The sequence below is a fragment of the Nicotiana attenuata genome, chromosome 11 (genome assembly GCF_001879085.1).
Source record: "Nicotiana attenuata strain UT chromosome 11, NIATTr2, whole genome shotgun sequence".
Taxonomy (NCBI): Eukaryota; Viridiplantae; Streptophyta; class Magnoliopsida; order Solanales; family Solanaceae; genus Nicotiana; species Nicotiana attenuata.
The window spans coordinates 8,441,681-8,457,434 of NC_031999.1; the positions used below are offsets into that span (position 1 = coordinate 8,441,681).

At 40.4% G+C, this 15,754-nt stretch overlaps 1 protein-coding gene across 1 annotated transcript; it reads left to right on the forward strand.

Moving 5' to 3' along the window:
* Positions 14,230–15,540, forward strand: LOC109234962 (lactosylceramide 1,3-N-acetyl-beta-D-glucosaminyltransferase). The gene has a single exon (XM_019400995.1). The coding sequence runs from the start codon at positions 14,319–14,321 to the stop codon at positions 15,291–15,293; it is 975 nt and encodes a 324-aa protein (XP_019256540.1). The 5' UTR covers positions 14,230–14,318; the 3' UTR covers positions 15,294–15,540.

Here is a 15,754-nt window from a genome sequence, read left to right on the forward strand (position 1 = left end):
CTCTGACGATGCAAACCGCCTTACCTCCGACTCTTGGTGTGAGGATGACTACCCAACTGGGGATGATGTGTAGTTACTTTTTTGTTTCAAGATTTTTGTAAGGGAATGCTTGAGCCCATTGCAAAGATAGTATTAGCGACTTTTGCTGTAAATGAAGAAATTGTTTTGTCATTTTGGTGGTGATCTTTATAATATTTATGGTATATCGAATACTTGTCGAACTTTTGGGCGAATTTTGCTGGGTGAGGTCGAACTCGTACCTTTGTCGATGGCCTTAGCCATTTGGATGTTACTTTCGATCTGGCGTCGAAGTAGGATTCCGTCGTGGTTTGAATGAAGTCGAACTCGTTTTTCATCGATGGCCTTAGCCATTAGATGTTACCTTCGATCTGGCATCGAAGTATGATCCCGTCGTGGTTTGAGTGAAGTCGAAATCATTTTTCGTCGATGGCCTTAGCCATTGGGGATGTTACTTTTGATTTGACACCGAAGTAGGATCCCGTCGCAGTTCGAGTGAAGTTGAACTTGTTTTTCATCGATGGCCTTAGCCATTGGGATGTTACCTTCGATCTGGCATCGGAGTAGGATCCCGTCGTGGTTGGAGTGAAGTCGAACTCATTTTTCATTGATGGCCTTGGCCATTGTGATGTTACTTTCGATCTGGCGTCAAAGTAAGATCGTGTCGTGGTTCGAATGAAGTCGAACTCGTTTTTCGTCGATGGCCTTAGCTAGTGGGATGTTACCTTCGATCTGGCGTCGAAGTAGGATCCCGTCGTGGTTCGAGTGAAGTCGAACTCATTTTTCGTCGAAGGCCTTAGCCATTGGGATGTTACCTTCGATCTGACGTTGAAGTAGGATCCAGTCGCAGTTCGAGTGGAGTTGAACTCGTTTTTCGTCGATGGCCTTAGCCATTGCGATTTTCATTCGTACATTGGATATTTTGATTACATTTCCGTAGAAAGTACATGTCGACTTTGCGAATACAGTAATACAGTGGCTATCTATGCCTAGTCCCTTCATTACTTAGCCTGGAGATCCTGTCACCGGGCGGGGTAGTGAACAATACTTCGGGCCTCGAGGCGTCTCCTTTGCTGCCTCATTAAAAACCTCACCGAGAAAACCCGATTGGGACAAAACCCGGATGAGGAAAAAAGAGTACAGCTTAGGCGGCGCCTCTTTTCAGAAGTGGAAGTATTTGAGGTCGGCGATGTTCCAAATATTTTGTAGTAGTTTTCCTTCCATTGTCTCTAACTGGAATGCTCCCTTGTTTCCTGCGGCCATGATTTTGTATGGCCCGTCCCAATTTGTTCGTATTTTTCCTTCATTGGGGTCTCTCGCTGAATGAGTTTAGCTTTGAGGACATAGTCTCTGACCTTGAGTGGTCGTATTTTGGCCTTCTTGATATAGTACCTTTCTGCTTGTTGCTTTTGGGCTACCATTCTTACGTGAGCCATATCTCTTCGCTCTTCGACTTCGTCCAGGTCTTGTAACCTATTTTCGTCATTACTTTGGTCCGCTCTCATTGGAGTATCATAGGCTGGGCTCTCTGACTTCGACGGGTATGACTGCATCAGTCCCGTAGACTAATGAATATGGCGTCTCGCCTGTGCTAGTTTTTGGCGTAGTGTGATATGCCCATAGTACTTCCGGCAGTAGTTCGGGCCATAGCCCCTTGGCGTCCTCGAGCTTCTTTTTCAGTATATTCAAAATTGTTTTGTTGGATGATTCGGCTTGGCCGTTGCCGGCGGGATGGTAGGGTGTGGAGAGTATTCGTTTGATGTGCCATTTCTCAGAAAACTCGGTTGTTTTCTTTCCAACGAACTGTGGTCCATTGTCGTAGCTGATTTCTTTGGGAATGCCGAAGCGGCATATTATATTTTTCCATATGAATGCGATAACTTCTTGATCACGTATTTGAGTGTATGCACCTGCTTCCACCCATTTAGAGAAATAGTCAGTTAAAACCAAAAGAAAGCGTACTTTACCTCGTCCTGCTGGGAGGGGTCGGACAATGTCCATTCCCCACTTTATGAATGGCCATGGAAAAGTGATGGAATACAAGAGTTCTCCTGCTTGGTGTATCATAGGTGCGTATTTTTGGCATTGTTCACACCTTCTGACGTAATCTGCGGCCTCTTTTTTCATGGTGGGCCAGTAGTACCCTGCGCGGATGAGGCATCGGACGAGGGCGCGGTTTCCTATATGGGCACCGCAGTGCCCCTCGTGTACTTCTTCTAGTACTCGCCTTGTCTTATTTGGCCCATGACGTTTGGCCAAGGGGCTGCCGAACGTTCTTTTGTAAAGATCATGGTTCACGAGGTTGTATCTGGCTGCTTGTATTCGGAGTTTTTTGGCTTCTTTCTTGTCTTGTGGGAGCGTCCCTTCCTGCAAATATGTGATGATGTTGTTGCGCCAGTCCCAAGTTAGGCTTAGAGAACGTACCTCGACTTGGTTTATTGAGGAGTGGAGGAGGGTGACTATGTTTTCCTTGTTTATATTTCTGGTGGGCGCTGCTAGCTTGGCAAGGCCGTCTGCTTCGATATTCTGTGCCCTAGGTATCTGGTCGAGGCGGCATTTGTCGAATTCTGGTAGCAACTTGTGAATTTCTGACTGGTATCTTTGTAATCTTTGTTCTTTGATTTGGAAAGTCCCAGTGACTTGGTTCACCACGAGTTGAGAGTCGCAATGGAGTACGAGCCGCCGGGCGCCATATTTGAGGGCTAACTTTAATCCAGCAATCACAGCTTCATACTGGCCTCGTTGTTAGTCATTTCGGGCACCATATGGATTGGCGAATCACTTCGTCCGTAGGGACTTCGAGGACGAGTCCCAGTCCCGATCCTACGGCATTAGATGCACCGTCGATGTAGAGGACCTAGAGGTCAAAGTGTGCGGAAGCGCGGAGCATTTCCTACTCTACTTCAGGCAATATTTCTGCGCTGAAGTCGGCGACGAAATCAGAGAGCACTTGCGAATTTATAGCAGTTCGCGGTTGGTAGGTTATGTCATGCTCGCATAATTCTATGGCCCATTAGGCCAACCTGCCCGATAGTTCGGGTTTATGTAGGATGCCCCTGAGGGGGAAGGTTGTCACCACTTTTATGGGGTGACATTGGAAATATGGTCGGAGCTTCCGTGAAGCTACGACTAGTGCCAGGGCCAATTTCTCAACGTGGGGGTACCTTGTTTCGGCATCGACTAAGGTTTTGCTGATAAAATAAATTGGAGATTGCGTACCTTTGTTCTCACGTACTAGGACCGCACTTACAGCGACTTCGAAGACTGCTAGGTATACCAGGAGGCACTCGCCCGGGTCTACTTTGACGAGTAATGGTGGTAAGGGCGGATATGCTTTCAGTTTTCTAAGGCGTCAATACATTCAGCAGTCCATTGTAGCCCATTGTCTTTCCTTAATACATTAAAAAACTTATGGCACCTGTCTGACGACCACGAGATGAACCTCGACAGGGCAGCTATTCTCCCTGTCAATTTTTGTACATGCTTTTGCTGGTCAGTGTCTCTGGTATTCCTTTGATGGCTTTAATCTGATCCGGGTTGACCTCGATTCCCCTTTGCGATACCAAGAAGCCCAAAAATTTTCCTGAGGTCACGCCAAAGGCGCACTTTTCGGAATTCAATTTCATCCCATATTGTCTCAATATCTCGAAGGCTTCTTTCAGGTGACCAATGTCGTCCTCCTTCCTTTTTGACTTCACCAACATGTTGTCGATGTAGACCGCCATGGTCTTTCCGAGTTATTCTTTGAACATTTTGGTGACTAACCTTTGATACGTTGCCCCTGCATTTTTGAGTCTGAGCGGCATGACTTTGTAGCAGTACGTCCCTTGGTGAGTGATGAAGGTGGTTTTCTCTTGGTCTTCTTCTGCCATCAAAATTTGGTTGTACCCAGAATAGACGTCCAAGATGCTCAGTAGTTCGTTCCCTGCCGTTGCATCGATGAGTTGGTCGATATATGGCAACGGAAAAGAATCCTTTGGGCATGCTTTATTTAGGTCGGTGAAATCGATGCACATGCGCCACTTCCCGTTCTTCTTTTCTTACCATGACCACATTGGCGACCCACTGAGGATACTTTGACTCTCGGACGGAGCCATTAGCGAGCAACTTATCTACTTCTTCGCTGACTACCTCGTTAATTGCAGCGTTAAACTTCCTTCTCATTTGCCGTACCGGCGGGTAAAGGGAGTCGACGTTCAACCTGTGCGTGGCGATATCCTTTGGGATCCCCGGCATATCTAAGTGGGAAAAGGCAAATAAATCGGCATTGTTAGTTAAGAACTCATGAAATTTACCTGGCTCTGAGAGGTTATGTCCGATATAAGATGTTTTCATGCTGTCGGTAATGTCTAGCTGAACGGGATCGAGATCTTCTACGGTTGCCTTGCAAGCTTCTATGACATCTAGTTCTTTGATGGCCTCCGTCTGTATATTGGGTTTGGTTCCCGATGGCTGATTGTTATGCTACTGCACTTGCCCCCTTTAGTTATTGGGTATGCGTGCAATCTTGGGCGATTAGGTAGCATTCTTGGGCGGTGCGCGGCTCACCCCGGATGCTGAATATCCCTTACGGGGTGGGAAATTTGACTACTTGGTAGAAACTTGATGGGACGGCTCGCATGGCGTGTATCCATGGGCGCCCTATGATAGCGTTGTAGGCTGTTTCTTGGTTCATGACGTGAAACGTTGTTTCCAGGGTGACCCCTCCTGCTAGAACAGGCAACATCATTTCTCCCGAGGTCCGTTCCATTGCATTGTTAAAACCCATTAGTGTTATGCAACGCGGTACTATCTTATCCTTGAGTCTCATTTGTGAGAGGACCCGTGGATGGATAATACACGCGCCGCTTCCGTCATCTACCATTATCCTTTTTACATCGGTATCAGCAATACGTAAAGTTATAACTAAAGCATCATAGTGAGGGAAAGACAAACCGTTGATATCCGACTTATCGAAGATGATACTATCTTCGAGGTCGTTATACCGTTCATGGGCGACTATTCGCTTGAGTTTGTGTGTGGTGGTGAATTTCACATGGTTGATTACTGTATCGTCTCCACCACAAATGATCATTTGTATGGTACGGGCTGGTGAAGGTGGATTTGGTGGTCCTTGAGGTTGATCGCGTCCGCGAGCGAAGTTGGCTCGTCCTCGATCGCTCAGCAGCTCTTTCAGGTGTCCCTGGTTTAACATTCTTACCATTTCCTGTCGCAAACCTATGCAGTCTTCGGTCTTGTGTCCCCTTTTCTGGTGGAATTCACACAGAACGTTCGATCTCCTGGTGCTCGGATCTGGCTTCATCTTCTGTGCCTACTGCACCTTTGTGCCGAGCTTTTCCAGTGCGTATACTATTTCTGAAGGAGAAACGCAAAAGTTATGAGCAGAAAGCAATGGAGGCATACCTCTTTCATTTCGGTGTGGCCCGGTATGTCGGGGCATGACGTCTGCTTGTCGTGGTGGGGGCGTGATGGATGCCCGGATGTAAGGCTGATGCCTTTCTCGATTGAAACGGGATAGTTGATCCCTTCGACCATCGTTGCGGCATTCTCTCCTTGTTTCGGTCTGGACCGATGTTAGTCGTTGGAGCGGCCCATTCAAGTCTTCCTCATCTGCTCTTACTTCAGCGCAATAGGCATTATGGATTTCTTCCCATATGGTGGGAGGGTATTTCATGAGTCTGCTTAGCAATTTCTTGGTTGCTTTCGACCCGCTTCTGTTTAACCCATTTTGGAAGGCTGCTACTTCATTCCCACCAAAACGTTTGGTAGGCTCATTCTTACCCTGTTGAACCGGGCTAGGAAGTCCCGAAGTCCTTCGCCTGTCGTTTGCCTAACGGCGAAGATGTCATTTACCCTGGCTTCCGCCTTTTTCGCTCCCGCGTGTGCGGTAACGAACTTGTCTGCCATTTCTTCGAATGTCGATATTGACCGTGCTGGCAGTTGGGAATACCATGTCAATGTTCCCCTTGTTAGAGTTTGCCGAATTTTTTCAACAGTACCGAGGGAACTTGTTCTTTCGACAAATCGTTGCCTTTTACGGCAGTGACATAGTGGATTAGGTGATCTTCCGGATCCGTAGTGCCGTCGTATATTTTCAAATATGGCGGCATTTTGAATGTTTTTGGGATAGTGTGGGGGGCTGCTCCTTCACTGTACGGCTGCTCGACGAATCGGCCTGCATCGCGTTTTGGTAGCAACTTCGGAACGCCCGATATTTTATTGACCCTTTCCTGATGTTCCTTCATCTGATCGTGGAGCGTTTTGTTCTCGTTTTCCATATCTTCCATTTTCTTTAGAATGGCCGCGAGTGCATCGTTACCTGCATCAAAGACAATGTGAGTGTTATGTGAGTGGGGTTTCCGGCTCACCGGCGATAGTTGCGGTTTCTGCGAGTATTGTGCTTCCGATGTTCCTTTGAGTGGGCTTGTCGAGTATGCTGCTCAAGGTGTTTGTCAACCATTCCTCTAATAGCCTTTTCACAGCTGGTGGTGCTTCTCCTGCTGCGGATGTTGAGGTTTCCTTCTCGCGTGAGATAGTCACACTTTCGTGAGGGGTGGACATGGTATCTCCCTCAAGTGTAGCACGGGGCGTTACGTTTTCATCGTTTTCCCTACCGGCTTCGTCGGTGGAGCTTAGCAGGTTGTTTGTGACGCCTACTATTGCCTTTAATCTTGCCTCTCCCTTTCCTGCCATTGCTGAGCTTTGTGAGGTTGTGAAGAGGCGATTACTTCTTTCCAGGATCTAGATGAAACTAAAATCTTGGCTATAGAAATCCCCACAGACGGCGCCAAATTGTTTCACTCAAAAGATATTGCAACCCTTTTTGAGTAAATCAATCAAAGAAAATGATGGGGTAAATCTTAGCTAAGTATAATAATCTCTAGAACCAAGAGGATATACAATGAAAACAAAGGATAATCTTTTCCGATCTTGTGAGGATCAATAATTGAGCGTTAGAAAATGCTGATAGAAGAGTATTACAATCACTGTTTTGTATTAGAGAGAAGTCGGGAAAAAAAAGAGAGCCCCCATACAAAGTTATTCTCCCCTAATATATAAGGGACAGACCCCTTCTAGATCCTAAAAGCATACTACGGGGAATATTCGAAGGAATATTCCTAACGTCCCTTATCGAACCCATGTTGAGCTGCGAGGATCTCGCCGTTGGTCGTGTTCATCAATGGTCGTGGTTGTGGTCGTCCAAATTTGGACCCATACACTCCAATAGATAAAGAAGTTTAGTTGAATTGGTAAGTAGTTAATGATAAGTATCTGTGGGCTCGATATCTTACTATGAGTCACTATACTGCTTATTGACCACGTATACTTAATTGTGCATTTTGGAACAATAAGTTTTTTGAGTCGCTGCCGAGGACTATGATATTAACTGTTTTACTAGATTTAGCTCTTTTTATTTATTTAGTCGAGTCTAATTTTTATTTTTGCTCATGTGTCTAAATCTGTTGTACTTTGCTTGAATGCAATGTGTTAGAAGCCAAGATAGACTTCAAGACTTCGACCTAGATCTTGAAACAATATTTTGTAGAAGGTTGAGGATGCAAGAGAAGCTAGTAACACACAAGCACTCATTTAACTACATGTTGAAATGGCAGACGAACAATCACCCACGTTACAAGAGGTGTCAATGCCAAGCATCGCTAATTTCACCTCCAATGTTGTTAAACCTAGGATTATCGAGCACTTTAAGCTTAGACAAAGCGTGATTCGGCTACTGCATGCAATTAGTTAGCTCATAAGACTACCACACGACAATCTGCAACATAATATTTTGAACTTTCTGGAGATTAGTGACACCTACATTACAAATGGAGTCACGCCACATTTTATTCAACTCATACTCACTACAATATATCATACTTTTGTGAATAATGAAATCGCCACTAATGCATAGAATGTCGCCACTAAAACCAATTAGAAATCGTTACAACAAAATTCTCTTCACAAACAGAAATAACAAAATAGCTACAGTAATCATAAATATGGACCAGTCAAAATAACCAACTTGTGTTAATTTACTAAAACGATCCGCGGACAGTAAAGCACAATCGGCCAATGAGATGAACCTGACTTTTTACGTCATTCCAGCGAAATGCACTAATGGTTAAAGAATGAAAAGAGATGAAACGGCCAATTTGCCCTGCTAAGCAGGACGACCCTAAGCTCCTTTTGTTCCCGTTTCTATAAAAGTGTATAATTAATAAAATAAAGAAAAGTATGTTATAAAATAAAGATTGCAAAGTAAAGACAAGTATAGAGAGAAACTGATATATTATTCGAATTCCAAACCGATGTACATAATGAACTGAAAACTCTTTTATTTATAGAAGAAAGGAAGCTGCTGTGTAAGCTGCTACTGCAAGCTGCTGTGTAAGCTGCTACTACAACCTGCTGTGTAAGCTACTATAAGCTGCTGTGTAAGCTGCTACTACAAGCTGCTGTGTAAGCTACTACAAGCTGGTGTGTAAGCTGCTACTATACCAGATATGGATAATCTTATACTAAGAGTAATGTTTATCCATAACGGAGTACTGAAAGGATAAGCTCATTATACCCGGTATGGATAATCTTCTACCGAGGGTAGTGTTTATCCATAACGGAGTATCGAAAGGATAAGCTTATTATACCCGGTATGGATAATCTTCTACCGGAAGTAATATTTATCCACAACCGGGTACCGAAGTGATAAGCTTCTTCAGGAGGCTTATTTCCAATAGAGTACTAAATAGATAAACATATTTACGGCGGAGCCCCATATGGATAAACTTCTTCAGGAAGCTTATTTACAACGGAGTATGAACATCCATAATATAATATATTTATAACACTCCCCCTTGGATGTTTTTTAAAAGATAGTGTGCCTCATTAAAACTTTACTAGGAAAAACCCCGTGGGAAAAAATTCTAGTGAAGGAAAAAGAGTGCACATATTTAGTAATACGCATTGCTAGGTGCCTCATTAAAAACCTTATAAGGAAAACCCTGTGGGAAAAAACCTTAGTAAGGAAAAAAGAGTGCATCGCGTATTTTACTCCCCCTGATGAAAACCTTGTTTCAAATATTTGAGTCTCTGCATTCTAATCTTGTATCTGCATAACCAATACGATCTGCACCACCTTTGTTAGTATTAGCAAGATACACAAGTGCATAGCAATTGCACTGAGATAGAGTATTTCAGGACCAAGGAGTTCCTCATCCTCTTCTGGAGGTCGGAACGGATCTTTATTCACTTCAAGTGATCGAACACCCATTGATGTACTTAATGGGTGCGCTTTGTCCATGTAAAAGCGTTTAAAGACCCTTTCTGTATAGGCAAATTGATGGATAAAGATCTCGTCTGCTAAATATTTAATTTGCAGACCAAGATAAATTTTTATTTTTCCAAGATCTTTCATCTCAAATTCTTTCTTAAGATATTCAATTGCCTTTGGAGCTCTTCTGGAGTTCCAACAAGATTTATGTCATCAACGTAAACAGCAAGTGTAACAAATTCTGATGACATTTTCTTTATAAAAATACATGGACAAATAACATCATTTATGTAACTTTCTTTCAGCAAATATTCACTGAGGCGATTATATCACATGCGCCCAGATTGATTTAAACCGTACAAAGATCTTTATAATCTGATCGAGTACATTTCTCGAGACTTTGAACTATATGCTTCAAGCATTTTAAATCCTTCAGGGATCTTTATAGAGATTTAATCAAATGAGTCATATAGGTTATGACTCGCATTTAAATGGCATGACATCTTCAGGTGTCTGGACTACTGGTCCGATCCTCACAATATTTCATAGTATTGTGCACTATATTGTATCAAATATATCGTCGACGGTCATTTGTATCGGTTCCTAAGCGACGATAAACTTGTTGAGGATCTCATCACTTTCTTTCAGGTACTCAACTTTTCTGGAGTTTTATGAAATGTTATGTCGTGGGCTCTTCTAGAGCTCATTTCCTCCTCATTATGATCATTTTGATCATTAGCTCCTTATCATTTTTCAAGGATTGTTACCTGTTGGAACCGATTGGTCTACCACGCTTCATGCGTACAGCAAAATCTATCCTTTAGGGACTTTAAATTTTAATAGGAGCATTTGCGGCTGAAATATGATAATTTGATTTTGGATCAGCAAACGCTTCTGGCATTTGACTTTGAATTATCTTCTAAGTTGAGGATCATGTTAATGATAAATTCGATTCATATAGCATATTTTTCAGTTGTTTATTTCCATTCCCCAATGTTAGAAAAAACTAACATATATCCCCAATCTTCTTTGGAAACATATTCTTTGTGCATTGTGGTAGAGAAATTAATCATATACCAACACATCAAAAGATAGTAAATATTTGATTTCTGATCCAAACCAATTATGAGGGAAAGACTTATCATATATTGTTGGTATGATGCATACAAGTGCTGCTATATGCAATTTTAAAATCTTAGACCAACACATGAAGCTTTGTTCTCATAAACAATAGTTTAGCCATTAATAGGAGGTATTCACTCTAAACACTAGCTTGTATATAAAACCAGCATTATCAAGATGAACTGTCTTGATTTCATAATCTGAAAAATATGCTCTTAAGTGAAAAAAGCAATTTCAATAGCCAACTGCCAGGTTGACAATAAACATACATGTAACCGTCTTATATATGCATCTATAAGTGGTTCCACATGATAGGTGAATGGGCCCCCATATTCACTTTTATATATTCAGAATCAGGGGTCTTAGACCAAACTTTTAGCTGGTATAATCAATTTATTATGAGAAACAAGCAACACAGGAGAATTCTTGAAGAACTTCTAAGTTCTTCAGTATATGCTTATCTAAATTCTCAAATAGCTCATTTAAAAATGGCAAATGAAAATTTCAAGTTTATCATTGGCATGTGCTATTTCTTAGTAAACTTCTGGTTTACTATGACATAAATTTTTGCATTAGTAAACTTCTGATTTGCTATGGCTACTTTTGTATTAGTAAACTTCTGGTTTAACCGTTGATACATATGTAGTACAAATCGAAGAATAAGGCGGGTAATCTTCATATACATATTATTTTACCCCCTATGATTGTGGAAACATGAAGATTTTCAATCTTCCAATCATTTATAGTCTCAATATGATAGCCATTTATTTAGTTAAACTTCGGTTTACTACAACACATGTTTACCATTAATCATATAATATGAATGACAAATTTGTAAATAACCTCTTCGAGAGCCATCATTTATTATCCACAATCTAATATTTATCGGACACTACTGGTGTCATGTATTTTCTAGGCAAACAGTTAGCCCTTCAGGAGTTGTTGATACATTTTTGTACTATCAAATATTGCTCAGATACTTCTGGTATCATAAGAGAAAATCACAATCAAATAAACAATTGTTTAAGCACAAGAAAACTCCTCTTCATAATATTTTCCTTTACTTCAGGAGGCAATTTCAATTGTATTACTTCTTCAGAGCAAATTTAAAATACGAAATATTGAGTATATATTCTCTCAATTATATTACCTCTTTGGAGTGAATTGTAAATATTTACATCAAGAGCGCGTTCATATTTACCAGATTTATTAATTGTCACATTCACTTCAGGGAATGGATTATTATTATCAAAAGTTCTCATCCTTCAGGAAAATCGAACATAATTATCTGAATGCACATTAATCACATCAAATTGTGAGCCTCAACCTCTTTTAAAATATTTACTACTTCAGGAGCAAATCGAGGCGTGCATTTAATATAGAGAATATTTATGTAGCTTATCTTCAATTGTAACCATAGAAAGCCTAAAATTATCACTTCTGGTGATCATAGGCATATACCACTCTGGTGGTTAACAAAATATAGTTACAATGTGTATACAAAATATAACCACTTCTGGTAGTTGTATATTTCTTGCAAACTCTACTAGAGTTTAAGTTATCGTAATAATGTTATCCATATTCTTCAAAATGACATAAATAAGATATATTTATAGAAACATCATTATGAAATCATAATTTTTCTTTATGTACAACTAATTACATAACCATACTATCTATTACAAACAACAAAAATTAAAATAATTTACATTTCTACAAATTCACTGCCGATTACATGACATTGGTTCTCCTTCTGGGAGTGCAAAGTAATCAGCTACGTCCAAATGCATGAAGTCTAAATTATCTTCAGAATTAAATTTAGCTTCAGCATTTTTCTCTGTCTTCTTCAGGGAGGCTTGATATAAAGCTCAACCAGGTGCTTGGCGTACGACAGGTACGTAACCAGTGCCCTTTTCCTCCACATCTGTAGCAAAGCATTTCTGAATTTTGGTCTTGCCACCGCTTCATGCTTTGTTCCTTCCTTTTCACTGCTGGTGGTGAGGAGGGTTCTTTGGTGCATTATTATTACCATGATTAGAGTTTTTTCCCCGACCACGGCCATGACACGGACTGGGGCCACGACCTCTCCAACGTTTAGCTTGGTGGAAGTTCGTCTCATCACTTCAGGAATGGACAAGAACCAGTAGGTCGGCTTTCATGGTTTTTCATTAATAGCCCATTATGTTGCTCGGCTATAAGAAGATGTGAGATAAGTTCAGAATACTTTTTAAATCCCATCTCTCGATATTGCTGCTGCAGGAGCATATTCGAGGCATGAAAAGTGGTGAAAGTTTTCTCCAACATATCATGATCAGTAATATTATCACCACATAATTTCAATTGGGAAATAATTCTGAACATAGCAGAATTATACTCACTGATAGATTTAAAATCTTGTAGCCTTAGATGAGTCCAATCATATCGTGCCTGTGGAAGAACGACCATCTTCAGGTGGTCATATCTATCTTTCAAATTATTCCACAGTATGACTGGATCTTTAACAGTAAGATATTCCATTTTCAGGCCCTCATCAAGGTGATGGCGTATGAATATCATTGCTTTGGCACGGTCTTGGTTTGATGCCTGATTTTTATCCTTGATGGTATCTGCCAGACCCATCGCATCAAGATGAATTTCAGCATCAAGCACCCAAGACATGTAGCTTTTGCCCGATATATCCAGGGCTACAAATTCAAGTTTAGAAAGATTTGACATTATATAGAAAAAGAAAGTTCGTACCTCAGATACTTTCAAAGTATTTGCTCGAGATGGCAGAGTCTCGTGCTGATAACGTGTTATAAAATAAAGACTGTAAAGTAAAGACAAGTATAGAGAGAAACTGATATATTATTTGAATTCCAAACTGATGTACATAATGAACTGAAAACTCTTCTATTTATAGAAGAAAGGAAGCTGCTGTGTAAGCTGCTACTGCAAGCTGCTGTGTAAGCTGCTACTACAACCTGCTATGTAAGCTACTATAAGCTGCTGTGTAAGCTGCTACTACAAGCTACTGTGTAAGCTACTACAAGCTGGTGTGTAAGCTGCTACTATACCAGATATGGATAATCTTATACTAAGAGTAATGTTTATCCATAACGGAGTACTGAAAGGATAAGCTCATTATACCCGGTATGGATAATCTTCTACCGGGGGTAGTGTTTATCCATAACGGAGTATCGAAAGGATAAGCTTATTATACCCGGTATGGATAATCTTCTACCGGAAGTAATATTTATCCACAACCGGGTACCGAAGTGATAAGCTTTTTCAGGAGACTTATTTCCAATAGAGTACTAAATAGATAAACATATTTACGGCGGAGCCCCATATGGATAAACTTCTTCAGGAAGCTTATTTACAACGGAGTATGAACATCCATAATATAATATATTTATAACAAAGTAATGTATATATACCCTCTTCCCCAATTTATATTGTACTTTCGCTTTTCGAAATTCAAATATTTTAATTTTGATTATGCAATTGGACATAAAAAATTTTAATTTTTCAAAATAAAATTTATATATTTGAAAACTTCACAAAAAGTATAATAAGATACAATAATTAATAATCTAATATATTTAAAACAATATATAAAAGAATCATGATCAATATATAATAATTCGTTTGTCTATCGAAATCCGAACAACTTCACCTAAATAGGAACAAAGGGAGTACTAATACCCACGTACTCTTTGAGTCCAATTGACGAAAGTCAAAGCGGTAGACTCAGTAGCACGTGAATAGCCAACCAAAATCTTTAAACTCAAGGAAATTAGTGCACTTTATGATGACCAATTTTAACATTGAAAATTTGAAATGCCGCCCTTTATACTCCAAACTCATTCTCCCAAAGCTTCGCCTCTTTAAGTTTTTTTGTTCACGAAACTTTTGTTTACATGTTACGATGAAGAAATACAGACCATATGGTCGACGTTTCATCATTCCCTCATTTTCCTGTATTATTTTCCTTTGCGTTCTAGCTTCAATAAATGAAATCGGATTTGATAGCTTTTTGAAGGTTGGTAGATGTGCTTTATCTCAAACAACAATTAGTAGTAATTCTTCTTCTGCTACAAATTTTCTTAGTGTAAATTCCTCCTCCTTGTCCACCAATAACGAAATCCGAATTCTCATAGGAATTTTGACACTTCCCGATCAGTACCAAAAGCGACACTTCCTGCGTCTAATCTATGGAACACAACATCCAATAATGGGTGCAAAAGTTGACATCAAGTTTGTGTTCTGCAATCTAACAAAAGAAGATCAAAAGATATTAGTGGCACTTGAAATAATGCGTTACGACGATATCATCATCCTCAACTGCCAAGAGAATATGAACAAAGGTAAGACGTATACCTATTTTTCCAGCTTGCCAGAAATTTTTTCAGTCTCAGATGACCAGCCATATTATCCACCTTATCATTACGTGATGAAAGCCGACGATGACACGTACATAAGGCTCGAGAATTTAGTAGAATCCTTAAGGACATTGCCTAGGGAAGATTTGTACTATGGTTATGTTATTCCATGTCCTAGCATGAACCCGTTTGTGCACTACATGTCAGGAATGGGCTATTTAGTGAGTTGGGATATAGCAGAATGGATAAGAGATTCTAATATTCCTAATAATCATTTAGAAGGGCCAGAAGATAAGGTTTTCGGAGAGTGGCTCCGAGATGGTCACCGGGGAAGACATCGATACAATGCCAAATGGTCTATGTACAATTTTCCCGAGCCGTCGACTAGATGTACGCACGAGCTGTGGCCGGACACCATTGCAGTTCATCTTCTGAAGAACCAAAAGAAGTGGATTCAGACACTTACTTATTTCAATGTCACCAGGGATCTTAAACCATCTAAATTGTATCATATACCTTAGGCAAATACGTCTTTTGTCCTCCCTTTTTCCTAGTTCAATAGTTTTTTTCCTTTTATTGGACAATTTATGCATGCTGATGATACAGGCTTTAGAGTATTATTGCAAGCTGAAAAGAGAATAAGAACAAATTTTGCTTTTGGAATTTGAAATGGGCAGGGGACGATTATCACTTTTTGTCTATGTTTCCTTCATTGGAGCAGTACTATCCAATATTGCTGCAGTTTTTACTGAGAACTCACTCTGCCAAGAATAACGATTGCTACTAATTTTGTTTTTTTCAGATTTAAGTATTTGTTAAAGCCTAAAACCTTTTTTTCAGATATAAGTATACTACCTACCTAAGGTTCCTAATTGGGAGTACTGCAACTATAGTACATATTCTATCTCAAAAATAATGATAACTTTGATATTCTAATGCGTCAAATAATTTGACTTTAACCTAACCCGGAAAGATTGTGATT

Excerpts from the sequence above, each read along its gene's own strand:
- LOC109234962 (XM_019400995.1), top strand. The coding sequence starts at position 14,319 with ATGAAGAAATACAGACCATATGGTCGACGTTTCATCATTCCCTCATTT.